The sequence below is a fragment of the Paroedura picta genome, chromosome 1 (genome assembly GCF_049243985.1).
Source record: "Paroedura picta isolate Pp20150507F chromosome 1, Ppicta_v3.0, whole genome shotgun sequence".
NCBI classification, from domain to species: Eukaryota; Metazoa; Chordata; class Lepidosauria; order Squamata; family Gekkonidae; genus Paroedura; species Paroedura picta.
The window spans coordinates 1008797-1034670 of NC_135369.1; the positions used below are offsets into that span (position 1 = coordinate 1008797).

The following is a 25874-nucleotide window of genomic DNA, read 5'->3' on the forward strand; positions in this document are numbered from 1 at the left end:
ACTTTTACCCAAAGCTTATAGACTTTTTATAGACTTTTTCACGTTTGCACCACATTTAAAAAGAGAAGTCTACTTTGTTACCATCATTTCAACATTTGTTTGCATAGTTTCTGATAGTTTTAACAATCATAAACAGTTTATACTTAACATAGTCCTAGAGCCCTCCACATTTTCACTAGAAAAAGGGAAAAAGGAGAAAAAAAATAAGCCTACTTAGTTGTACGGAAAGAAGAGAAACAAATATATATAAGTATACATTGTTAATACCAGAAATAATAAAATGGAGTCTTCATTAATTAATAGAAAAGATTTTTCGTTAGTTATATATACACCTCCTCAGCTGGAAACCTTCTTTTAGTTATGCTTTAAATTTAGGCTGAAAGTCACTACATAGATATGCTAGATAATTCAAATTCAGCTATCATAGGAAATCTAAAACCCCACACTATAATGTAAGCCCATTCCATTAGGTGTCTCCCTTTAGTTATGCTTTGATTTTGGGCTGGTAGCCACTGCGAAATTAGGTTTAATAATACAAATTCAGCTTACTTAAAAGATCTTAGACCCCAGATTAACTTCTTAACTAGTTATATTGCCTATATGGCTACATAAAGGAGGTAAAAGAGGAAAGGAATTTCGACCACTGTGTTGCATTTCCATTCCCCAAGCTTCTTAGGGAGGTCTCATTTCGAGGCTTATTACGTCTTGTGGCTCCCGTTGACTAATGTTCTGTCCTATTGGTCTTTGGCTGGGAAAGTATAGTTGTAGTCTTTCCCTCGGAGTATACATCGATAAATCTTGAAGCAGTTGTACCTCCTGGACTCCAATATCAGTACAGATGTTTTTCCATAAAGCTCCTTTCAATCGATTGCTTTCACCGCAGATCCATATGTCTTTCTTGTGTATTGTTGCTTTGGAGTGGCTGTATATCTTCTCAGGTAGGGTGTCCTTATCTGAGCTGCAAGACTCTGACATCCCCTTTTCCATCTCCATAATTTCAGATTCCTCTTCTGCTGGTAATTTTCCATCTTGTTTAGAGCTATCATCAGCCACTACTATTGGTTCATCATTCCTGTTAGAGACTTCTTCCTTAATGCCTTTAAACTCCATGAGCATATTTTTAAGTGAACCATTTAAAGATTCTTTCAGGTCTTGTGTTTGTTTGTCTAGAAGATATGCAAATTTTTTAAACGAAAACATGTTCCAGGTTTGGAATTTTGTTAGACTTAATCAATTATGCATATGTTGTTTCCAAAATATATTTGCAATTTTGCAAATAGCCAGTAGAGGTCCTACAGAGTCCTAACGAAAGCAACAGTCTGTTTTTGATTAAAGGAATGTCTCTAAAGCTTAGTTCTCGCGAGATTCCACGGCTCTAATCTCTCTTATCTTCGAAGACAAAAAACAGATATAATAAGAGCTGTTACTTATTAGTTTGAGTTGATTTAAGTCCTTCTTCTGCTTAGAAAAGAAAATTAGCCTGCCTCAAAATGAGGTGGCATCAAGCAGAGCCAGAAACGGGGGGAAAAGTAAAGACGGAGAAGTGGAAAAGCACTTGCGTCTCTGCGTTGATTAATGACTCAGTATCTTGGAATCTGACAGCTTCACCCCCTCAGTGGTAACAAACAGTCCTGTCACTCTGGCTTGTTTGGATTAGCGAGAGCAACTCTCCACGCCGAGAGTTCATTCCAGGGAAGAAGGTGCCGAGGGAAACCCCACTCACTGTTTGCAGGCTCGATCTGATGTCTGCCAGATGTTTTCACTCCGGAGTTGTGGTGAGTCGAAGGTCTTGCTGGGAGGTATCCAATTAGCTTTGTAGATTAAAATAAGCTTTGTAGATTGCAGAGTTGGAAAAGGAAGAAAAGGAAAAAAGATTTTAAGATGGCGGACGGCGCTTGCTGGACCCTGTGCACACTGAGCTTACGTTCCAGTGGGAGATTAATTTCCCTGCGGAACAGAGAGGCCCCAGAGATTCACAAGGAATTCCTGAGAAGATTTATAGGTGGGTTGGCGTACCCAAAACCCGATTCTGTCAATCACAGCAGTGATTGACCCTCAGTGGAACAGGAGCTCGAAGTATTCGAGCTATCCAAGTGCCATGGCTCCGCCTTGAGGATTCAGATGTCTTTATACTAACGCCCGAAGCATGGGCAATAAAAAGGAAGAGCTGGAACTTCTCATGCTGATGGAAAGGTATGATCTAGTAGGCATCCCAGAAACTTAGTGGAATGATTCTCATGACTGGAATGTAATGGTGGATGGATATGAACTGTTCAGAAAAAACAGAATAGATCGAAGAGGTGGAGGAGTGGCACTGTATGTGAGGAAAGGCTTACCTGTCAGGAAATTCTAGTGAAGGAGAGCATATCTACAGTGGAAAGCATCTGGGTGAAAATAAGCGAGGGGAAAACAAACAGTGTGGTGGTTGCTGTCTGCTACCGACCGCCTGACCAACGCCTGACCACGTTGACTATTGTGGGGAGATGAATGGAAAAGGTGTTTGTAAACTGCTTTGAGACTCCTTTGGGTAGTAAATAACAGGGTACAAAAATCCATACTTCTTCTAAGGAGCAACCATGAAAGAAGCATGTGGGCACATAACAATTTATCAACAGTGAAAAAATGGAGAAGAAGGAACAGGGTGGACACCTGTGTACTGTGACTACCCCATGTGTATTAGGGCAGAGGGGCATTTCGGTGCCAGTGGCCTAATTCACACAAGAAGGGAAATGACGCAGAGCTGGGAGGAATTGGTTGCCATGTAATCTCCCCCTAAGAAGAGTCTCCAGTCTGATTTTCCCTTCACATATCTGAGGACATGGCTCTGGAAAGCTCATCTGTAACCACTATGCCACAATTCCCAAAGGTCAGTCCTCTCCCACAATCAACGAACATTCCACACCACAGGTTCTTGACACCCATATCTCCACACCCATGGCCTCATTTGCCAGCATGCCACTACAACCTGCCACACAACACACACATTCAACCCCATGCCCTTACAGACTGGACAACTCCTCCCCTTCCTCTTCCCACTGCCAAGCTCTAGCGCCCGTTGTATTCTGGGATACAACGGGCTTTGCCCCTAGTAGGTAATAAATCTTGCGATCAAAGCAGATCCCAACATGCTGCATCTGTGAATAAGGCAAATTCTGTGTTGGGGACTATAATCTTTAAACTGCTCCTGCAGAGAGCCAAGAGAGAACCTCAGGGGAAGGCCTTGCCCTCCATACCCTTCTGTTGGCCCTCCAGAGGAACCGGTTGACCACTGTGTGAAGCAGGATGCTGGATTAGATGGACCTTCACTGCTCTGATTCAGCAGGACTCTTCTTATGTTCTTAACCAGGATGCAGACTGGAGCAGATCCGATGGATTCAAGGTGCAGGTGCTGGCCTTTAAATGCCTGCACAGATCAGCAAACAGAAGGTCCTTCTACTCCCTTATGAACCTCCCTGTGCACTCTGGTCTTCCTTGAGGGTCATAGAATCCTAGAGTTGGAAGGGATCTCCAGGGTCATGTAGTCCAACCCCCCCCCCCTCCCGCGCAGCATGCAGGGATTCAGAGGTACCTGCCCACCCACAGTGACTGTCCATTGGAGACAAAATGAAATTGGGTGGTTGGGATGCCAGAACTCCTCCTTCTCTAGAGATCTGTCTGTACTCTTCTTTTGTTTGCTGATGAGTGGACGTTTTTTTGCTGCATTTGCCCATCCCTTTTAAAAACTGTTTTGTGTCTGTGTGTAAGTTGGGTGGAAAGGCAGCAAAGAAATGTTTTCAATAAATAAGAAATGCACCAACAGTGGTGCATTCCACAGTTTAATTGCTCATTGAGTAAGGAATGATTTCCTATTGTTTGTCAGGAATTTTCTTCCCTACTACCTCACTGGGTCCTCTTGAGCCCCACTATTAGGGGAGAGGGGAACCATACCCTTTGCCCCCCCTCCCTTTCTGCATTCCATGCATAGCTTACCATTCCCCCCACCCCCGCAGCCTTTGTCTTCTCCAGAAAGGCCTCCTCTGTTGAAGAGAGGGGGTCCAACCCCTCCGCCACCTCGGCTGTCCTGCTCCTTGCTCAGAGAGGGGGACTAGAAAAGCACACAGGGCGGTCCTCCAAGAGCCCCCCCCCCCGTCTTCTGCTTGCACTGGGAGACTCAGCCTATCAGCAATGTGAGGGGGGGGCAGGGGGAGGTAGGTGCTCAAGGAGAGGGGGAGGGAGAGGGGGAGCCAACGGGAAGGACAAGAAAAGAGAGACCACCTGAGAAAGGATATTGTCAGGGCAGGAACTTTTGGGAGTCCCCACAGTAACCCCCCCCCCCTTAACCACCACCACCCCAATGTGAAAAAAACATTCTGACTTCCTGCCCCTCCCCTCCTGCTCATCAAATCCCCCCCCCCAGCCTGTGCAGGGGGAGGGGGGTAGAATGGAATGGGGAGTAGCCTGATGCCCCCCCCCCCACCTCAACCATATACCTGGGAGAAGAGCTCTTTCTTGCAGGCCCTGCAGACTGTGGAAGATCTGGCAAGAGGGCCCTCGCCTCTTCCGAGAGCTCATTCCAGCAACTTGGGGCCAGGACGGAAAAGGCCCTACCCAAAGCCAGGTGCACTTCCCGCAGGCCAGAGGCCACTAGCAGATTTGACCCCACAGAGCCAAGAGCCCTGTGGGGACATAAAGCGGTAGCCAGTCCCCCAGTTATGTGAGGTCCTGATATGTGATGGCCTCGAAGATCAATACCAAAACCTTAGACTTGATCCAGGATGCAACTAGCAACTCAGCACTGGCTGGCTATGGGCCCTCCAAGATGTCCCTGTGAGAACCCGAGCAGCTGCATTCTGCACCAGCCGCCATTTCCGGATCAAGGGCAAGGGAAGGCCCACGTAGAGTGAACTGCACAAGTCACTTCTGAAGGGCACCGACCTCCTACATGGCCAGGTGTTCCAGGGAAAGGCACTAGTTGTCTCACCTGGCATAGATGGAAAAAGGCCATGCTGGCTACTCTGGCAACCTGCACCTCCACTGATAAGGAAGCGTCAAGAGCCACCCCCAGGTTCCTGGCTGAGGGTGAGATCTTAAGCTGCGCCCTGGCCAAGCTGGGTGCTCTGGCCCTTTTCTACCCAGACACAGAACCTCCGTCTTGCACAGGCTGAAGTTTAGGTCAGTGGTCCCCAACCTTTCTATCACCGGGGACCGGTCAACACTTGACAATTTTACTGAGGCCCGGACAGGGGGTAGTCTTTTGCCGAGGGATGTCACTGCGGCCTGAGTCCCTGCCCCACTTGCTTTCCCGCCATCTGCTGGGAGGCGTTGCCTGCAGCAGCTGCGCAGTGCCACGCCGAGGGGGAGCCCCAGCCATGGTGTCCGCCAGAAAGCACCAAAGGTGAGCTGGCAGCAGAATGGCAGGGCAGCCCCCCAGGCAGCAGCCAGGAAGGAGGACGAGGAGTCGCAGACCGGTACCAACTGATCTGCAGACCGGCACCGGTCCTCGGACCGGGGGTTGGGGACCACTGGTTTAGGTGACTCAGCTGGAGCCATCCAGCTATGGATTCCAAACATCTGGCAAAGGTTTCCAGGGGTGTGTGGAGTCCAGGTGGCCATCCATCAGGAGACAGAGCTGGGTGTCATCCTCATATTGGTGACAACCCAGATGGGCCAAAGGACACATGTAGATGTTGAAGAGCATGGGGGAGAGAATCCCCCCCCCGTGGGACTCCACAAGGGAGTGGAAAGGAGCCTGACAGGTCTTTCCTCGTGGCAATCCTTGTGTCTGGTCCTGGAGAAAGGTGATCGGCTACTGAAGGGCTGTCCCACGTATCCCAGTGGATTAACAACTCACGGTGGACCACGGTGAAAGGTGGCCAACAGATCTATCGGCACAAGGGTTGCCGAACCAACTCTGTCCAGCTGGCACCGGAGAACAAGGCAGCCCAGGTCAGGCTGGGAGGAGAGGGCCACTTTCACAAGAACCTTTGGCTCCCCATCCCACCCTCAATGGAGCCTGTGCTTCAGAGCTGGGGCCAGGAGGCCAGCCCAGAGGGAGCCAGAGCCTCAGCCATGATTTTAACCTTGCCAACCCAACCCTCCTCCCCCCCTGCCCAGGGTGGGAGCCCTTGGGGAAGTCCCAGGGGGGTGAGCAGCTCTCCCCCATCAGTCTGGCCCATCCTGAGGCTCACTCGCCAGAAAACTGGCCTTCCACTCCGTCATTTCGGCTGATAGGAGAGGCAGGACCGCCCTAAGGGCCCCTGTGGTGCCGAGAGGCTGGGGAGACCAGGGCCAGCCTAGCCATCAGGATGCCCCTCTCCTTACCCCCCTCCCACCTGTGGGGCAGTGGTCCAGATGGGAAAGCCCAAGGAATTGCTGCCAGTTCAAAGTTGCAGTAGAAAACAAACCCACAAGGCCACACGGGGGGGTGGACACCTCAAAAGGGCTCCCCACGCAACACCTGGAGCGGCCATCAGAGCCATTCCTGGGGCCCCGGGTCTCCAGCATGTTTCCTGGGAATCAGCAGAATGGCCTGCAGGAGCCTGGCAAGGAAAGGAGCAGCCATCTTGCAGGCCCACCAGGGGGAGGTGAGCCAGAACCATCCCTCAGGGGATCTCCTGCCTCCAACGGGCCCTGGCCTTCTCTTACTGTGTGTGGGGAGAGAGAAAGGGGCTGCTCAGGGCTGGGCTTGCAAGTGCCAGGGCAGCATCTGGGGCCTGGCTCTGCAGTGGGCCACCTCGTCACTTCCTATGTACGGCAAGCTCCACTCTCCTGTCCCTGAAGCCCCAGGTGGGAGCCACTCTAGCCAATCGGTCAAGCTACCCGAAGGGCACCAGTCCCCTACGTGGCTAGGGACCAAGCCCCTGACGGAGCAGCTTCTCCCCCACACCCGCACCCTACGCGGGGAGAGGCCCTCCCGACTGCCCCATCCATCCATCCATCCATCCATCCATCCATCCATCCATCCATCCATCCATCCATCCATCCATCCATCCATCCACCCACCCACCAGACCCCCGTGGGCAGGAGACAGGGCCTCTTCCGTGGCAGCCCCCAACTAGGGAGCCCCCTCCCCGGAAGCTTTCCCCCTCTAGGAGGCAGCAAGGACTCTCTTTCAGCACTGGATTAAGGCAGACCTCAAGCATCACCTTCAAAGTTTGGGTTTTGTTTTTAATGGATGGATTTCATCTTGCGTTTCCCGTACATTGTAAGCTGCTTTGAGCTCCGTAGGAAAGAAAGGCAGCTAATTAATGTTTTAAATTACATTTTAAAAACGGGCAGACGGAGCAAGACACCCTCTGAGTGAGGGGCTCAGCCGCAGCCACTCAGGTGAGCCTCCAGTGAAACGTGAGGTGTGCTGAAGATGGAGCAGCGCAACCCCCCACCCACACCCAGTTGCGCCCCCGCAACTGCTCCCCCCATCTCAGCAAAACGCTTCCAAGGCCTACCCTCCGTGAGTGGGGGGGGGGGGGAGCCAGCAGCTCTGGGGCTACATAAATACAAGGAGCTGCCCCCCTCCCCATACACGGCCTCCCCAGCCAGTTCTGCTGGCAGCGCTTGGCTTTAAGGCACCCTCTGAGATAGAGACCACCCCGAAGCCCCCCCCCCCCCAAGCTGCCAGCCTGGTTTGCAGTGCCCTCTAGGGGCCGTGAGCAGGAGAGCAGGCCAGCCTGGCATTTCACACCTCACCCCTTTCCTCTCCAGGGTGCTGGGAGGGAGGCTGAGGTGGGGGCTGGCTGCACCCCAAAGGCCAGCTGGACTAGCCACAACTCACCCACGCCCCGTTACCCCGCAAGAAGTGGACCCCAGGTCTGCCAGGGGGGGGAGGGGAGGGGGGGGGAGTCTGCCTTGCAGCCCAGCACCAGGAGCTAAACCAGGGGGAGCTCTCAGACTCTGCAGGCCCCGCCTTTTGGCCCTCGAGGGCTGGCAGCAGCGCGAGGGCTCTTCTGAGGCCCCAAGGCCTACCGTGAAAAAGGAACAACTAAGCAGCAACGCCTGTGGGCTTCTCCTGCTGCACCTGCATCTCTTCCGCCCACGGAAAGGCGTGGAGGCATCAAGTGGGAGGAAAACTCTCTTTCTTTTCTTTTCTTTTCCAAGCCCAGTGAATCAGCCCCTTCCTAACTGCCAGGATGAGCCAGGCAGGGAATGCTCAGCACTGGGATGGGGAAAGCCCTCAAACCTCCGGAGCTGTGCAAGGCACAGAAGGCTGGCAGCTGGCCCCACTTTTCAGCACCAGGGCTGAGCAGAGTGGAGCTGACCCAACCCTTCCTGCCCTGTGGCCTCTGGCCAGGTCCCTCCAGGGCTCGGACAGCCCAGTTCAGCACAGGGCATTTTTCCCACGGGGCATCAGGCCCCAGCTGCCAGGGACTCTGCTGTTGGCAGGAGCCCCTGAAGGAGACCCGCCACGGCAGCTGCCTCCTGGATCCGGATCCCCTGCTACACGGCACAAGGGAGGGCACAAGGGCGGGCAGGATGCCTGACAGGCGGCACAGAGGAAGACACAGCTGGGCAGTGGGTGACAGGCCCTGCTTTCCTGGTGCCAGAGAGGCACCGCGGCTCAGGGGAAGGCCCTTTGCTCTGCCTGCAGAAGGCCCCACGTTCAATCCTCAACCGCTCCGGGCAGGAAACCCCGGAGAGTCACTGCCAGTCTGAGTCAACAATACAGGCGTCGAGGGACTGATTCAGAGTAAGGCAATTTCATGTGTCAAGAAACATCCTCATGGAGCAAGACCTCCTCATGGAGCACCTTCCCCCCAACTCCAAGGACAGACCTGTGCCCTGGAGGAGTCCCCTCCACACCCACTTGGCGCTCACCCACCCACTGGACTCCTGCTGAGGCCTCTTCAGCTCAGCACAGGCTCCCCAAGATGCAAACAACACTCTGAAGTTTGGCACCTTTTCTCATCCCACCCACTTCCACGACCCGTGAGCGAGTCAAGCCAGCCTCCCTGCTGGACTCCCTCCGCAGGGACACAGGAGTGGGGCGCAGGAGGCATCGGGGGCAAGACCCGGCCGGAAGAGGACAACCGTACAGTCCTCGGAACGGAGACCCTCGCCTGGCCTCTCGCTGGCTCCCCGGCCTCAGACTGGACGCGAGCTTCTGGCCGTGCTCACAGGGCCTCATCCCGCCACGTCATTCCCTGCCCAAGAGGCCGCTCTGGGTGGCAAGAAGGTTGCTGGTGCCACTGTTTGAGGCAGAGAAATCTTCTGACCCAGCAGCCGACCGGGAAGGAAGTGCCAGCTGCAGGGGTGCTGAGTCAGTCCTGCAGAAAAGAGGCACCCAGCTGGCCGCCAAGGAACAAAACCTGCACGGCCTGGACTGGAAAGGATGTAATGGCCGCCACCTGGAAGCCCCTCCGCACACAGTGTGCCCCCCCTCCGCCAGCCCCCCAGTCCAGCTCTCTTTCCCCTCCCGCTCCCCAGGGGCCCAGCATCGCCAGCCCCAGCGCTGGAAGTTGAGCCAGCGGCTGCCTCCGGGCCCGAGAGCATCAGTCCTGCACTGGACAGGAGGCCAAGTACATCTCCCAGTCGGCTTCGACCACTTTGTACAGCTCCATCGTGGCCCGGGCATCCTCAACGGAAGAGTGGCCGTTTTGGCCAACCTGCAGGGGAGATGGGAAAGACGGACTGAAGACAGCGCAACCCTGCCCAACCCCCTTCCAGGACGCTGCAAAAAGACCGGTCTTTCCCAACAAAGTTTTTAATCCCATCCTTCATCCGAGGTGCGCAGGGCAGCTTTCCACCGGCAGGGTGACAGTGGGCTCCACCGGCAGAGGGGGACTTGGACCCAAATCCATCCATCGCCTCTCATGCAAGGCAGTCTGGAGGAGGACAATGGAAATGGCGAGGGGTTCGGAGACCAAGACGTAGGGGGAAAGGTGGAGGGAGCCTGGCCTCTTTAGCCTGGAGAGGAGGCCACTAAGAGGTCATATGATCACTTGAAGGGCTCTCATATACAAGGTGGAGCAGAGGCCTTGCGCTCTGCGGGTGAAAATCTGCTGGTCGTTCCCGGCCCTAGGGAAGCATGCCTGGCCTCGACCAGGGCCTTTTTGGTCCTGGCCCCGACCTGGTGGAATGAGCTCCCGGGAGAGCTGTGGGCCTTGCGGGACCTTTCAACGTTCCGCAGGGCCTGCAAAACGGAGCTCTTCCGCCAGGTTTATGGTTGAGGCCGGGGCTGGTAATATAGATCTATGCCCCCCCCCGGAACTCGGGATTTGGACCTGAAGCAAAACATCATCAGGACCTCCTCTCCACCCGCTAGTAGTGGGAGGGGGAGGGAAGTTGAGCTGCCGTTCTTTGCCATGCCAGTAATATTGGTAACATTATTATTGTTTTAATGGGGTTTTAATGGGGATTTTGGGGTGCTGTTACCTGCCACGAGCCGCAAGGGAGTGGCGGGAAATAAATATAATAATAATAATAATAATAATAATAATAATAATAATAATAATAATAATAATAATAATAATAATAATAATAATAATAATAATGGGGCAGAGTTGTTTTCTGTTGCCCCAGGGGGCCAGGTTGAAATTAATTCAAAAGAACTTTCAGCTAAACATCCAGAAGACGTTCCCTAGTGGAAGAGGCTTCCTTGGGAGGTGGTGGGTTCTCCTTCTTGAACATTTTTAAGCAAAGGCTGGAGAGCCACCTCCCAGAACGGATGGCTGGCTCACCTGAAGCATCCTTCTCTTAGTGGGGCGAAGTCCCCCAGGAAGGGTTGGGCCACACCTCCACTCACTCCAAGCAGGGCTATGCAACTTAGTGTGCCTTTACTGGACTGTAATGGGCTGACCCTCTCCAGGCATACAATAGCCAAAAGGCTCCACAACAGACGCAGTCAGATGTAAATCTTAGCCTTGTTTAAGTTCACAACAAGAGTAGAACTTTTGTTCCTTCATTCAACTCTGCAGTGTGACATGCAAATCTATGACCAGTGGTGGGAAAAACTGTTGGACGACTTTGCCCCACTGAAGAGAAGGGTTCTTCAGGTAAGCCAACCATCCCTTCTCCTTCAGTGGTCCTCCAGGAGTGGTTATGTAGAGCAGCTTGACCTCGGGGGAGTAACACACACTGATCATTTCTTATGCAATGTTTCTGTTGGCGCCTGATTCAAGACACGCCTGCCAAGCAACACCCATTCTGAAGAACATCTTATCGCATGCTTAAGAGGGTGTATGAGATGGCGGTTAGGGTGGCTCAACACGAGCTTTAGGCTGCCTCTATCCCGTCTGCAAGCTCTCGCCCAGCCGAATTATATAGGGTCGTTCGATCCTTGTCCACCCTTGAGGAAGGGTGCCAAATAGTAGCCAATTGGCTTTTAGCTGTGAGGCATTCGCGAGCTTTTTCGCAGACAGAGTCTTGTCGCTCCACCGGGACCTTCCTACCATCTTTAATACAGAAAGGGAGCTAGTGGCCCATCGGCCACCAAGGGTGGGTGTTGGATGACTTCAGGCAGCTCTCAGGAACTCTAAGAGTGGATATGTTGCTGGGGTCAGTTGAGGGTGACCACGGTTGCTACAAGAGGGACTATTTCCCCCTCTCTGCTCTGGTAGAACAGGGGTGAGGGAATGGCCATTTGCACTCCGGCTTGCTCTCTTCCGGCGTCTTCTGTTTGTGCTGAGTTCTGCCCGGGAGTGTCATGCCTCTCACAGTGGAGGAGGGTTATTTTTCCCCTCCCTGCTCTAGTAGGGGTGAGGGAATGGGGCATTTGCGCTGCTGCATTCAGCCCCTCCAGGGAGGAGGTTACAATCTCTTGGTGCCCTGTAATAGAGACCTCTGCCTGAAGATATGGCTCTGTGTGCAAGCACACTCCTTCCTGGCCTCCGAGCACGTCTTCATCTTGGAGGTTAGAGAGAGGAGTAGCCATCTTTGCCAATCAAGAACTTCCATTTTCAAATCCTAAAAATCCACCATTCTGCAGAGTTATGGAGCTTTGCAACCAAGGTCCTGGTGAGAGCAGCAGGGCTAACTGGACTGGAGCGGGACAGTCCACTAAAGCTGGCAGGGGCTCATGGGAATTGTAGTCCATGGACATCTGGAGGACCACAGGTGGACTACCCCTGCACTAAAGGTATACTAATTTGCATAGCCCTGCCTGGAGCAAGTGGAGGCATGACCTAACCCTTCCTGGAGGACTTCCCCCACCGAAGGAGAACTGCTGATTCTGCGAACTCAGGCAGACTGTGAGTGGGTGGGCAGAAAGGGCTGTGTCCCTGCTTGGCTCCTGTGGCCTTTCTTGCCTGCCCAGGGAAATGCCCATTGCCACTTTGAGGTCGGAAGGCGAACTTCCTCCCGGCCAGACTGGTCAGGGATTCTGTTTTGGGTTTTTTTTGGTAGGGTGGCATCATCTGGGCATGGAATTGGGGTCACTGCCTGATTTTCTGCAAGCTGTGCAAAACCAAACTATTCCAGAGTGTGTTCTACTCAGATAAGAAGGCTTCACCATGCAAAATGGGTCACAGAGTTAGTTGCATAAATGAACAGAGGCTAATATAAAATCAATACAAATATCTCCTCTTACCACAGCCCCTAACGCAAGATGAGTTTTAGGAAGAACATGAGGCGGTCCTCAGAAGAAGGTCCCAGCCCAGCCCCGCCAGAGAAAACGAGCTCACAGGCAAGCCCCCGCCCAGCCCCTGCCTGGCAAGGCCCCTCCCTCTGCTGGGCTCTGCTGGGCTCTGCTGGGCTCTGCTGGGCTCTGCCGCCCAGGTTACCTGGATATCTCGCTGGAGGAGCTGCTTTGTGAGGCGCTTCAGCGAGGCCGACTCATGCTCGGGGAAGCCAGCCTTGCGATTGAGCAGGGGGATTTTGGAAGTGTCCCGGGTTGCTGATTTGGGGTGGAAGTACTTGAGGGCCTTGAAATCATTGTGGATTGCATGACCAATGACAATCTTCCCAGACAGGATCTTCAGAATCTGAAAGAAACACCACCGGTCAAAGGGAGGAGGGGCCAGCCCTCTGCCACGCAGGTCTTTCCCCTCCCCCTCACCAAGTGCCGCCCTGGCACCTGACCCCTTCCTAGGGCGGATACCCAGCCTGCCCCAGCCCCTTCTGTTCCATGGCAGGTGGCCTGGATCAACCGCCAAAGGCCTCTGGTCTACGAACTGGGATTCTGGCAAAGCCTGGTGCCACGCCCATGCCACAGAATCACAGAGTTGGAGGGGGCCATAGAGGCCATCTAGTCCAACCCCCTGCTCTACGCAGGATCAGCCCTAAGCATCCTAAGGCATCCAAGAAAAGTGTGTATCCAACCTCTGCTTGAAGACTGCCAGTGAGGGGGAGCTCACCACCTCCTTGGGCAGCCCATTCCACTGCTGAACTACTCTGACTGTGAAAAATTATTCCTGATATCTAGCCTATATCGTTGTACTTGTAGTTTAAATCCATTACTGCGTGTCCTTTCCTCTGCAGCCAACAGAAAACAGCATCCTGCCCTCCTCCAAGTGACACCCTTTCAAATACTTAAAGAGGGCTATCATGTCCCCTCTCAACATCAAGCTGTTACCCCAATTCTAGACTGGAAAAGCCTTATGCAAACCCTTCCTGCCAAGAGACAGGCAACGACACCATCCCCCAGCTGAGAATGAAGATGCTCCGGGGGCTACCAGGCACAGAGGGTGGCCCAGAATTCTTCCCCACCTTTGGGCACTGAGTGGCAACGGAGCAAGATGTCTGCCTGTCCTGGGAGCTCACTGGCAGATGCAGGGATCTTCCTGAGGTGGGGAAGGCCTCTCCTGGCACTCCGGCCAGAGCCAGCATATTTAAGTTTGAATGGGAACATTTCCCATTGGCAGGGCAGGGGTGCTGTCAGGTTGTGATGGGCTGCCAAGTCCTGAGCAAGGACATGAAACCAGGAGAATCGTTTTTAATTACATTCTTCTACTGAATCAAGAGCCTTGTACCAGCAAAGTCACGTTGTCCACTCTGACAGACAGCTGCCCTCCTGGGCCTCAGGCTGGGGCCTTTCACATTGTTACTGCCTGGAGATGCCCCTGGGGACCGAGCCTGGGACCTTCTGCTGTCAATGCAGAGGCTCTTCCATTGAGCCATGGTCCCTCATATCCTACACCATACTTCTAGGAAGCTCAACTGGCACGCACAAACATTTTGTACACTGCCACAAGATTATTGGCTCAACAGGGGCAGCCTATAAATATAAATAAATAAAATGATCCCTGCCAAGCACAATGCCTGAAAGGCAGGCCAAGCCAGGAGCCGCCTCACCTCTTTCTGGGCTGCCTTGAAAGGAACAGCATGGATCATGTGATGCCTCCGGATGCCACTCCACCTAGTCCGGTAGTTGGTGATGGGGTCAACTGGTCGAATGTATTGGTCATACATCACATCGCCGTAGTAGCCCACAATGCTGCACCTGGCCAGGTCGCTGTTCCGCCCGCCGGTCCCAGTGCCCACCATCTCACAGTCAAGGGCGACCATTTTGCTGGGCTTGCCTGTGGCTAAGACGAGGCCGCTCTCATACTCGCTCCACACTTGCGCTTTGCTAAGGCCACTCGTGCCGCAGTTATTCTTAGCCCCACTGGGCTTTGCGGCGCTGCTTCCTGTCCTGGTGGGTGCTGCCGGGGCCTCGGGCTGAGGGGAGGGACGAGAGCCTGGAGTCTTGCTACCGCTGCGAGTCACATTCTCCTTGGGAAACTTTTTGGGGCCGCCCTCCCTTCCTGCTCCCTCTTGGCCACCCTGACCATCCACCTTCTTCCTCTTCCTGCCCCTCTGCTGGTCCACTCCAGGACCCCTGTGAGAAGTTTCTCGTTTGGCCAGGGCAGACTCTGGTGGCAGCTGCTTTAGTTTCAAGAAGCCCCTTTTCTCCAAGAAACGACGGCGTCTGACGAAGCGCTGGTGCTTCGTGTTGCCTTCAGGACCCCTCCTGGGGCACTCCTGAAGGGCTGTATCCAGGTTGATAATGATATCCGACATGGCTGGTTGTCACAAGGAGGCACTGCTCTACAAGGACCACGGGGCACAAAACGCCTCACATACTGAACTAGGGAGGAAAGGTAAAAAGAGCATGAGTTTTTCTTAGAAACACCAGCATTTCCCCCAAATAACCAAAGAATTCGAAAAACCTTGCCTATAAAACCAACAAATGTATTTGCCAGAAGTCTGCCCCTGCAGTCATTGATGAGAACGTCAGGTAGCTATGCTGCTTCACAGACCAATTCCAAGTGCCTTAAGGGAGGGTATCATTTGGGGCCACGAAGCAGCGTGGCCCCTTTCCCTCTGGATGCCCAATTTAGCACGAATAGGTGGCGATTTAGGATCCCCCCTCGTCTTCTGAGGAAACTGGGCCCCCAGAAGGGGTCACCAGGAATATCCTCCCACCCCCGCCCCCGGGAGCCTTTGGACACGGAGGTTCGGGGCCCTTGCCCAGCGCAGCCGCTTCCCTCCGGCCCTTCCGCAGGGGACGTGGCAGCGGCGCTGGAAGACGACACCGGGGCAGGCCCGTCCAGATGTCCTTGGGGGGCCCTGCCGGAAAGGCCCCGCTCCTCCCCCACGTGGCAGAGGGGTCTGCGCGGACCCTGCGACCGAGAGCTCCCCCTCCTCCGCCTCCGCCTCCTCCCCGCCTCGCTCCAGGGTTGCGCCAGCCCTGCCAGGTGGGCCTACCTCACGGGGGAGCCTTTGTGACGGGGGGGCGACCCCAAGATCCTCCACGCGCGCGAAGGCAGCGCCGCAGCCCCGGAAGCGGAAGCGCCTCCGGAGCCCTCCTTCCGGTCCCCTTCCGCGTTCCTCGCGCGGCGTCGGGAGGGCGGGGCCTCGCCGGATTGGCTGCTCCCGGGGCGGTGGGCGGGTCCCCGAGTTACCTGCCCAGGTGCGCCTCCCGGGAGAGCGGGGGGTGGGGAGGTGGGAGGGGGGCGCCGAAGGGCCTGGCCGGGGCCATCTGCCGCCTCCGCTTCCTGCTGGGCGCCCCCTCATCGCAAGCCCCCCCACCTGCAGGAGTTCTTCACGGACGGCTGCCAACCTCCTGGCGGGGGGCCCCCAAAGCCAGGGCTGCAGAGGGGAGCAGGGGGGCCCCGCCCTGGGGCGCTCCTCGGGCCGCGCTGAGCTTCCCGGCGGGCGGGCCTCCTCCTCCTCCTCCTCCTCCTCCTTTGCTGGCTGCTGGCCTTCCGAGCCCTCGCCTTCCCCCGCCCGAGTCCAAAATGTGGGGCATGAATCCTTATTTTTAAAATTAATTTCCCTACTGGGGAGTCAAAGCAGCTTACATCCTTCTTCTCTGTGAGGCAGGTTCGGCTGGTCCAGGGTCCACGGCATGAGTGGGAATTGGAGTCTCCCAGATAAGAAATAGCCCGGCGCCCTTCACCCCCACATCCTCCTGGCCCTTTGTCATAAAGTGGCGTGAGACAGCACTAAGGAGGCCAAGCACAACGCGTGGGACTGGCATGGAGCCTCGGAAGGGAAGAGCTGGAGGGTCTTTCTCCTGCTTCTTTCTCACTTGCTGACATTCGGCCTCCATTTGTCTGTCACTGCAATGGAGGAAGATGCGCGGCTGGTGGGCCAGGCGGTCAGGTTTGACCGAGAGCTGGCCCAGGCCTTGAAGAAAGAGCAAGCCAAAGGGGGGCCGGTAAGGAGGGGCTGCCGAGGGAAGCCTCCCCTCCGGCTGCACCATACAAAGTTATTAACCAGCCTTTCCTGCTGAAACTCAGGACAGGTTGCAAAATGTAGAACAAAATTCAGGACATCTGATAAACTGCGTAATATGGCAATTCCCACAGAAATTAGGAAATCGCCCAAAACAAAGGATGCCATAAAGAGCAGAGAGAGTGGCTTACAAAGAGATAGACCTCAGCTGTGAAAGCCAGGAGCCAGCAAATGTTGCAATGGACTTAATTCTATTCTCTTGGACTCTTCTTTGATCCTGTAATTCTAATTATACTATACTAGTATCAAAGCCCATTTTTAAAATGGGCTTTGAAAGAAGCAGCAGGCAGAAGGGCGTGAGAGGGTGGCCACTGCTCTCTTTGGCTCGCAAAGCAGGCTAAAGGGAGCAGAAAGCCCCCCCCCCCAGTGGCGACAGGGATTTGTGGCCCGCAGGGAGGCTGCAAACTCCCCCCCCCCTCCCAGCAGGAGCGTACCTGCGAGCCTGCCAGTACCTCTCCTCGTGGGTGACAATGGAGGTCACAGCCTTCTAGCAGGCAATGAGGGAGGGTGGGAGCTGGAGGGGGGGGGGCAATCAAGATGGACCTGGACGGACAGGGCCCCGGACAGTCTAATCTGGCATGCCAAGTTCGATTCTGCGCTCCCCCACATGCAGCCAGCTGGGTGACCTTGGCCTCGCCACGGCACTGATAAAACTGTTCTGACCGGGCAGTGATATCAGGGCTCTCTCAGCCTCACCCACCCCACAGGGTGTCTGTTGTGGGGAGAGGAATGAGGAGGTGACTGTAAGCCGCTTTGAGCTTCCTTCGGGTAGGGAAAAGCGGTATATAAGAACCAACTCTTCTTCTTCTCCTTCTCTCTTCTTCTATCACCTCGGTGGCTTGCTGCTACATGAAGCTGAGTGTGCAGGAGGCAGGCCCTTCCCTCTCCCCAGGGCCCACAGAACACAGGCATGGCTACCCGCTCAGCACCTGGTGTCCACACTCCCAGGCCACCAGCTCTCCGAGGGCTATGTGCTGAGGCTCACAGGTGAGAGCGCCACCTTGAGGACACACTGCTTCCGCACCATGCTGGAGATGGTGGTTCGGGCTGCCGATCCCACCAAGCGGCGGCTCGGGGTGCAAACCATCAACAAGGCCCACACGCTGACCTTCCAGGAGTGAGTGTGGCTGCGTTCATATATGCATGCAAACTGGGGCATAGGTCACATGCCAAGGGCTTTGCTGGCTTGCCTGTGCTTCAGCCATGTGGCCTGAACCACCAGGGCTGCAGAGGGCTGCGTGCATCTTTGACAGGCACCCCACTCCAGGCTGAAACCAGCTGCCCCTGCCGGGTATCCTGGGCAGCGGGAGTCATGACAGAGCACATTTATGGAATCAGATGGTGCCTTGAGCCATGAAAGAGTGCTGGGCGGAAATGTGATAAGAGTCAGGTGGGTCACAGAGTTGGTCTGGAGCAACAGAAGCAGGTTTGAGTCCAGGGGCTCCTTGAAGACCAAACGAGTTTAATTTGGGGGGTGTGCAGGCCCACTTCCACTTTTCTCATTAAGACTTGGGAGTCCCTCAACACAATCCGCAGGATGAGAGCTGCAGAGCTGTACAAGCGCTGCAGAAAGCTGAAACGAAGCATGGAGCATCAGCCGTGATGTTATGCGTTGCAGAAGAATGGTATTTCATTGGTAGAAAACCCTGCAGCAAGAGCAAGATAGTGGGCCCAGCAACCACAGAACGTACACCATAGCCCCCCGCCCGTTCTCCAAGCCTCCCACTTCCTACACAGCCTGTGGGTTTCTAATTCTGACACAGGCTGAGCACTCCCCCCCCCCCCCTCATGGCTGCCCCAGGAGGCCGTGCCATCCAAAGCGAAAGCTGCACGCGGGGGCAGCCCAGAGGTAGAATCTCTCTCTTTTTTTTTTGCATTGGGAGCAAATAGTGTGAATTCCCCCAACCCTGTGGTGCCAGAATGAAAACATTCTGTCCAGCCAATGGGACTACAGTCAGTGGGAGCCCAGCGAGGCATTTTCCTCCGTTGAAGCATCACGTTAATGGTCAATGCTTGGCTTCAGTGCTCTGTTTGAGACTCCTGGCGGCTTCAGCAGGCCAGATCCCATTGCTTACTGCAGGGGTAGTCAAACTGCGGCCCTCCAGATGTTCATGGACTCCAATTCCCAGGAGCCCCTGCCAGCGAATGCATTCGCTGGCAGGGGCTCCTGGGAATTGGAGTCCATTGACATCTGGAGGGCCGCAGTTTGACTACCCCTGGCTTACTGAATGTCTCATTCTGTCCGTTGGACTGACCCCCTCTGTGTCCAGCCAACGCTGAGTTCCAACAAGAAAGGACAGCTTCCAAATAACACAAGAGAGGAGTCTCTCCAGGGGGCCATTCAAAAGCCCTGTTGGGCAACAATTCCCACCCCCCCAACTGCACCTTCAGAATTCCTCTTCTACCCAGGGGGGCTGCTACAGGGCAGGCTGAAGTCCCCACTGAAGTGTGTGCAGATTCCACGCTACACGAAGGGACACAGGTCAAGGCCTGAGTGAGTGGGGCTGAGCCCAAACCTGTCCCTGGACCTGGTGGCAGGAGGTAGTGGTCTTCTCCTCTCTGGCCCTGCTGCAGGCGCCTTTGGTGGGCCGCATGATCCACCTGCAGGAGCAGAGCTGTGGGCAGGGGGCGCTGGGGGAGCACAAACACGTCACTGTCTGAGGGGGACCAGCCTTACTCAGGCACTGATCGCATTTCTGGCAGTCTTCAGTGTTCATTTATACTCCACTGGTCTCCCCAGTGAGGGTCCAAAGAAGAGGAGGTGGTTTTTATACCCTGCTTTTCACTGCCTGGAGCAGACAGAAAGCGGCTTATAAGTGTGTGCTGTGCTCAAGGCCCCAGAAGGAGCCTGAGAGTTTAGATGGGGCCGGGCCACACCAACCTTGCAAGCTGCAGGGTGGCCTAGCAAGCCCCGTGGGCTGCGATGGCTCTGCGGGGAGGAAGGGCATCCTGCACGCGCTCAGAGGCTCACCCTGTGTCCCTCTGTGTGTCCGGGGGGGGGGGCTAGAGATTGGGATCTGCCAGCACCAATTGGGCCTAAATCCCAGCATGGCCAAGGAGGCTTACCGCGGAAGCAATGATAGCGTCACTTCTGTCAAGGGCAGCAGTTGCAGTATAGAATTACAGAGTTAGACGGGGCCTCCAGGATCATCCAGTCCATCCCCCTGCACAATGCAGGATCCCACAACTACCTGCCTACCAACAGTGATCTCTCCCCACACGCACACACCAAAAACCTCCAGACTCCAGGCTGGCCTGGAGGGAATTCACCTCCCATCCCACAGTGGCGGTCAGCAATTTCCTGGGCCTGCAAGGAAAGGCCACAAAGACAAACAGGGACACATCGCTTCCTGCCCGCCCACTCACGGTCATCTGCCTAAGTTCCTAGAATCAGCATTTCTGCCAGATGACTCTCCAGCCTCTGCTTAGAAACCTCCAAGGAAGGAGAACCCACCACCTCCCGAGGAAGCCTGTTCCACTGAGGAACCACTCTGTTATTCGCTGCACCCTCCCCCCTCCGCTACTTGTCCTTTCCCCCTTCTACCTCACCCCAGAAGCTGGGCTCAGCCTCCCTCTCTGTCTGACTCCAACAGGTTTCGAGTGCGAACTGATCCCTCTGTTCAACCCCCCCCTTCCCCCCTGCAATCTGGGGCTAGTGGCAGCCAAGACACACCTGCTCTTGCAGGGTGGGGGGCAGAAGAGAACACTCAAAGGGGGCAGTAAGAAGGGGGGCAGAGAACTGATTCCGACCAGAGGGTGTGTCGGAGGGCAGTGGGGGCTTCCCCCGAGGCGGCACCAGAGGGAGGTGGCCAGAGATGGCAAGCTAGGACAGGTTGTCTGCAGCAGACCCGCCTGAGCCAAGAGGAAACGGGGAACGTGCTTCAAATAAATACCTTTGCAGGACTCGGCTCTTTCCTTTTTATTTACAAGGGGCAAAGGACCTTTCAGGCTGAGCCCCGCCAACCCCGCTGGTGCAGACACGGGAGCCAGGCAGCCAGCCAGCCAGCCAGCCAGCTTTCCCCAGATCTGAAGGGGCTGTCAATACCAGTAGGATTTCCGGAAGGAGCGCGTCTCCACGATTCCCTGCAGCTCCATGATCTCCTCCTGGAAGGTCTTCAGGGAGGGCACGTAGCTCCTCTCCAGCGCATTCTCCACAGAGGTGTCCTTGGGGCCATCTTGGCAAGGGAGAAGAGAAATACTGACGATGCCGCCACCTCCCCCCTCCCCCCAGGTTTCCAGCCCTCCTGCTGCAGGAGCCAGCCCCCCCTTCCCCCCAGCCCTCTCACCTATCCATTGCTCTGGGATGATGCCGTCCTCCCTCTGGGTTGGGGGCTGGGGGATGATCCTGCCCGTCCGCAAAGACACACGGACCCGCTCCCCCTCTTCTGTGTAGCGCCACTCCACCTCTGTGGGCTTCCTGCGGCGGGGGGGGGGGGGGGAGATGGGGACAGGTCGCAAGGGAGGGTGTGGGGGTGGGTGCATGCGACCCAGCTGGCAGAAGAGGGAGTGGCCCTGAGCAGCAGGGGGGAAGGCCTCCAGGGAGACTAGCTGCTAGCCACGTGGGTCAGCCCTTGGGGGGCGGGGGGGGGGTCCGCAGACTCAGGCTGTGACAAGCCCCCTCTCGGCCCTCGGGCTTGCCCAGGGACCCCCTCCCACCCCCCCCCCCGGGCTGGGTGCGCTTACCTGTCGGTGGGATCGATGAGGGTCACGTCCCGCACCAGCAGGGGAGCTTCGCTGGCCACGTAGGTGCCCGGGTAGTCGGCCGTTTTCCCCACGTAGCGGTAATGCTGCAGAGGGGACGAGAGGAGCGGGCAGCGGCGGCGCTTCCGTCCTTCGGCGGGCGGGCCGTCCGCTCACCCGGTGCCCCCCCCCTGCCTCCTCCTCCTCCCCCCTCCCCCAGCCCGGCCGCCCCGGTCTCCCTCCTTACCACGTTCAAGCCCTCGAGGACGACCCAGTTGCGCTGCCGGATGACCTGCGCCACGCGGCCCTGCTTGCCGGCGTCCCTCCCGCTCAGGATCTGCACCTGCAAGGGGCGCGGGGTCAGCGGCCGCTTCCCTCGCCCGCCCGGCCCGCCCGGCCCTTGGGGGCGCCCAGCCCAGCCCAGCCCAGCCCCGCCGATCCGGGCCCCGCGGCGCCTACCGTGTCTCCCTGGAAGAACTTCCAGTCGGCGTCGGCGATGGGCTCCACGAAGATCTTCTTGCGCCGGAGGCCCGGCGGGTTGCGCAGCTTGTCGGCCATCGAGCCCGGCCGGTTCATGCCGTAGCGGTAGTGGGGCGGCAGCGTGACCTTCTGCGCCAGGGCGCGCACCCACGACAGCCGCATGCCGCCGGCCGGGAGGAGGAAGAGGGCGACGACGAGGACCACCGGCCCCCCGCCCCGCCCCGCCCCGCCCACCGGCGCCCCGCCTCTTCCTGCCCCGCCTCTCCAGCCGAAGCCCGCCCCCCCGATCCTAGGCAAGCCCCGCTCCCGGAGAAGCCCGTGTCCGTCCCGCGACCACCCCGGTTCGCGCCACGAAAGAGGGCAGGGCCCCGACGGCGCGGAGGAAGCCAGGCAGGCAGACAGGCAGGCAGGCGGCGCAGGCGAGGGCGCAGGCGGGGCTGTATTGCGGGTCACGCAGCCGCCCCCTCCCCCTGCCCCTGCCCGGCGGCGTCCTCTTCCTTCTCCTCCTCCTCCTCCTGCTCCTCCTCCTGCTGCCGTCGCTGCGGGCGGGGGGCGCGGGCGGGGCGCGGGCGCGGACGGGGCGGGGGCGCGGGCAGGCCGAGGCGGGCTTCGGCGGCGGCCAGGCGGTCGCGCAGCTCCTCCAGCTGCTGCTCGAGGGCGCGGGCCGAGCGGAGGCAGCCCCGGCAGCTGCGCAGGTCCCTCTGCCCTGCGGGAACACGACGGAGCCGGAGGGGAGCGGGGAGGGGGAACGCGGACCAGGGACCCCCCCCCACCCATCCACTCCCGGCCCCGATCCCACACTCACGCTGGCTCGCGTGGAGGCGCTGCAGCTCCCGCGCCGCCTCCAGCTCTTCCAGCAGGGCGCCCAGGCACGGCGGCGGCGAGGAGCCTGCGGCGGAGGGAGGCCGTCGGAACAGGCCGGCTCAGCGGGGAGCCAGCCCCCAGCCCCCCCTCCCCCCCCCCGAGGCCCGCACTCACCCGCGCCGGGAGCCGGCCGCACCTCCGCCGCCTCTTCGCCCGCCTCCATGGCGTGGCCCGGCAGGGGGGGAACCCCGGCGCCCCTGGAAGCAGCGGCAGGGAAGAGGCCCAGTCCAGCAGCAGCCCCCAGCCGCCAGCATCCCTCTCCCGGGATGGCGTGGGGTGGGGTGGGCAACCAGACCGCACAAGTCGGCCCTTGGAAGTTGCCCGCCTACCTCTGAGGGTGCAGGGCCGCCTCCTCCCCCCCCCTGGCCGAGGCCTCCGCCGGCCCCTCCTGGGTGTCCGGAGGGCTTCCCTGCAGAGGGTGCTGAGAGAAGCAGGCCTTCATGGCGCAGGTGAGGACAGGGCAGGGCAGCTGCCCACAGAACTGTGCCTGGTTTCCTGGAGATGGTTGTGAGGTCACAGCCATCTGTCGTCCCCTTTCGGCCCTGGCCCTAGCCCGGTGGGACATCAGACCCCGCCCAGCATCACAAGCAGTTCTGGAGGCTTGGCAACATGTGTCGAAGGAGAGCATCTGGGCCTCCCTGCCCCAAAACCACCCCCTCCTAGCTCTGTGCGGCTCACAGGGACACATTTTTAAAGGCGGTGGGTTTTGTTATTTTACTGATTGAAAAAAGGCTTTAGTATGCCTCTTTTGAACATTTTTGTGAACCACGTTAAACCCACCAGTAAAGGATGTTCTAGAAATAAAACACTTTGGGGCCCTCTGAGAGGTGATGTCCCCTCCACTGTGGAAGCACCTGTAATTCCTAACCCCCCCCCCAGCATTATTTATTATATATTTATCTTTAACATCCTTAACACTATTTCGCTCCCTGGGAGGAGACTGTCCGGAGCCCTGTCTGCCCAGGTCCACCCTGATTGGCCCTCGCCCTCCAGCTCCCCCCTCCCTCCTTGCCTGCTGGAAGCCTTGCGGCTGCGGCCTCTGTTGTCCCCCCCCCCCCCCCCGAGGAGACAGGCAGCGACAGGGCTTTACAGCCCACACCTACGATCCTGCTGGGAGGGAGCCGGGGGGGGGGGGGACTTTCCACTCCCTTTTGCCCGGGAAGAACTCTCGCCACAGCCAAAGGGAGCCGCACCCACCCTCTCGCGCCCTTCTGCCTGCCTCCCCTTTCAAAGTCCATTTTTAAAATGGGCTTTGATACTAATCTATATTATATATTAGCACACCTGCATGCAGTGCGCACCTTTCCTGGAGTCCAGGGAAAGGGCTGGGTGGAGCCAGACATCAAAGACACTGGCCATGCTGAGCTTGCAGTTTGGCGCTTCCCTGCAGAGAGGGGTCTCTTCTAATTCCACCCCTTGGCAGGAGGAGATATAGGGCCGTGTCCCAGGCACACCTATGGGGCTTGACAATTTTACTGAGGCCCGGGTAGGAATAGATTTTTGCTGAGGGACATCACCGCCACCACCTGAGCCCCTGCTCCACTTGCTTTCCCATGTGCACCCCTGACTTCCTGTGGCCTGCTGGGGGGGGCGCTGCCAGCAGCAGCTGCACAGTGCCACACTGAAGAGGAGCCTCAGCCATGGCGGCTACTGGAGAGCCACTTTGGCCCGGGGGTTGGGGACCACTGCCCTACATGACATATTGGATAACCTCATAGTGATAATAACTGAACAATGTGTGTGCCCATAAAGAATCTCCATAATGAAACTTGGCTGGTCTTCAAGGTCCCACTTGACTCAAATTTTCTTCTGCTCTTTCTGACCAACATGGCCACCCACCTAAATTATGGCGATGTTAGTTTACAAAAAAATTAAAATTGTGCGCTTGTGAGAATTGCCTTGTGGACACCACAAAGACTCAAGATTTTCACAGTCAGAGTAGTTCAGCAGTGGAATAGGCTGCCTAAGGAGGTGCTGAGCTCCCCCTCACTGGCAGTCTTCAAGCAAAGGTTGGATGCACACTTTTCTTGGATGCTTTGGGCTGATCCTGCATAGAGCAGGGGGTTGGACTAGATGGCCTGTATGGCCCCTTCCAACTCTGTGATTCTGTGATTCTATGATTTGTAGAAATCAGAAATATTGAAGCAACAGCATACACAGTTCATGCTTGAACTGGGGAGGTACCCCCGTTTTTTCACGATTAAAATTCATTGTTCACTATTTAAAATAATTTTATTCATTTTAACCCAGTTTTTCAGCCTGTCAAGATCATCCTGTATCCTGAACTAGGCTCCTAGAATCCTAGAGTGGGAAGGGGCCATGCAGGCCATCTAGTCCCACCCCCTGCCCAGTGCAGGATCAGCCTGAAGCATCCAGGAGAAGGATCTGTCCAGCCGCTGCTTGAAGACGGCCAGTGAGGGGGAGCTCCCCACCCCCTTAGGCAGCCCTTTCCCTGGCTGAACTAGACTCCTAGAATCCTAGAGTGGGAAGGGGCCATGCAGGCCATCTAGTCCCACCCCTGCTCAGTGCAGGATCAGCCTGAAGCATCCAGGACAAGGATCTGTCCAGCCGCTGCTTGAAGATGGCCAGTGAGGGGGAGCTCCCCACCTCCTTAGGCAGCCCCTTCCCCTGCTGAACTAGACTCCTAGAATCCCAGAGTGGGAAGGGGCCATGCAGGCCATCTAGTCCACCCCCTGCTCAGTGCAGGATCAGCCTCCAGCATCCAGGAGAAGGATCTGTCCAGCCGCTGCTGGAAGACAGCCAGTGAGGGGGAGCTCCCCACCTCCTTAGGCAGCCCCTTCCCCTGCTGAACTAGACTCCTAGAATCCCAGAGTGGGAAGGGGCCATGCAGGCCATCTAGTCCCACCCCCTGCACAGTGCAGGATCAGCCTCAAGCATCCAGGAGAAGGATCTGTCCAGCCGCTGCTTGAAGACGGCCAGTGAGGGGGAGCTCCCCACCTCCTTAGGCAGCCCATTCCACGGCTGAACTAGACCCATAGAATCCTAGAGTGGGAAGGGGCCATGCAGGCCATCTAGTCCCACCCCCTGCACAGTGCAGGATCAGCCTGAAGCATCCAGGACAAGGATCTGTCCAGCCGCTGCTTGAAGATGGCCAGTGAGGGGGAGCTCCCCACCTCCTTAGGCAGCCCCTTCCCCTGCTGAACTAGACTCCTAGAATCCCAGAGTGGGAAGGGGCCATGCAGGCCATCTAGTCCACCCCC

The 25874-nt window shown here is 56.7% G+C and overlaps 3 protein-coding genes and 1 long non-coding RNA gene across 4 annotated transcripts; all 4 read right to left on the reverse strand.

Annotated features, from left to right (window-relative positions):
- Positions 1-857: 857 nt before the first annotated feature.
- Positions 858-7007, reverse strand: LOC143828775 (uncharacterized). Its single transcript, XR_013227872.1, has 2 exons — positions 3970-7007; positions 858-1830 (listed from the first exon to the last, which is right to left on the reverse strand). It is a non-coding gene; the product is annotated as an uncharacterized LOC143828775 (long non-coding RNA).
- Positions 7008-7125: 118 nt separating this feature from the next.
- ISG20L2 (interferon stimulated exonuclease gene 20 like 2) lies at positions 7126-15733 on the reverse strand. Its single transcript, XM_077318998.1, has 4 exons — positions 15598-15733; positions 14203-14977; positions 12693-12893; positions 7126-9578 (listed from the first exon to the last, which is right to left on the reverse strand). Exons 2-4 carry the CDS (start codon positions 14908-14910, stop codon positions 9465-9467), a joined length of 1023 nt encoding a protein of 340 aa, XP_077175113.1. The 5' UTR covers positions 14911-14977; positions 15598-15733; the 3' UTR covers positions 7126-9464.
- Positions 15734-20533: 4800 nt separating this feature from the next.
- On the reverse strand, positions 20534-22023 carry MRPL24 (mitochondrial ribosomal protein L24). The gene is made up of 5 exons (XM_077319001.1): positions 21769-22023; positions 21557-21652; positions 21313-21416; positions 20916-21046; positions 20534-20804 (listed from the first exon to the last, which is right to left on the reverse strand). The coding sequence occupies exons 1-5, from the start codon at positions 21949-21951 to the stop codon at positions 20668-20670; spliced, it is 651 nt and encodes a 216-aa protein (XP_077175116.1). The 5' UTR covers positions 21952-22023; the 3' UTR covers positions 20534-20667.
- A 66-nt stretch (positions 22024-22089) lies between these two features.
- LOC143828795 (uncharacterized) lies at positions 22090-23538 on the reverse strand. Its single transcript, XM_077319008.1, has 4 exons — positions 22983-23538; positions 22768-22850; positions 22595-22678; positions 22090-22495 (listed from the first exon to the last, which is right to left on the reverse strand). The coding sequence occupies exons 1-4, from the start codon at positions 23339-23341 to the stop codon at positions 22239-22241; spliced, it is 783 nt and encodes a 260-aa protein (XP_077175123.1). The 5' UTR covers positions 23342-23538; the 3' UTR covers positions 22090-22238.
- Between the last annotated feature and the right edge of the window lie 2336 nt (positions 23539-25874).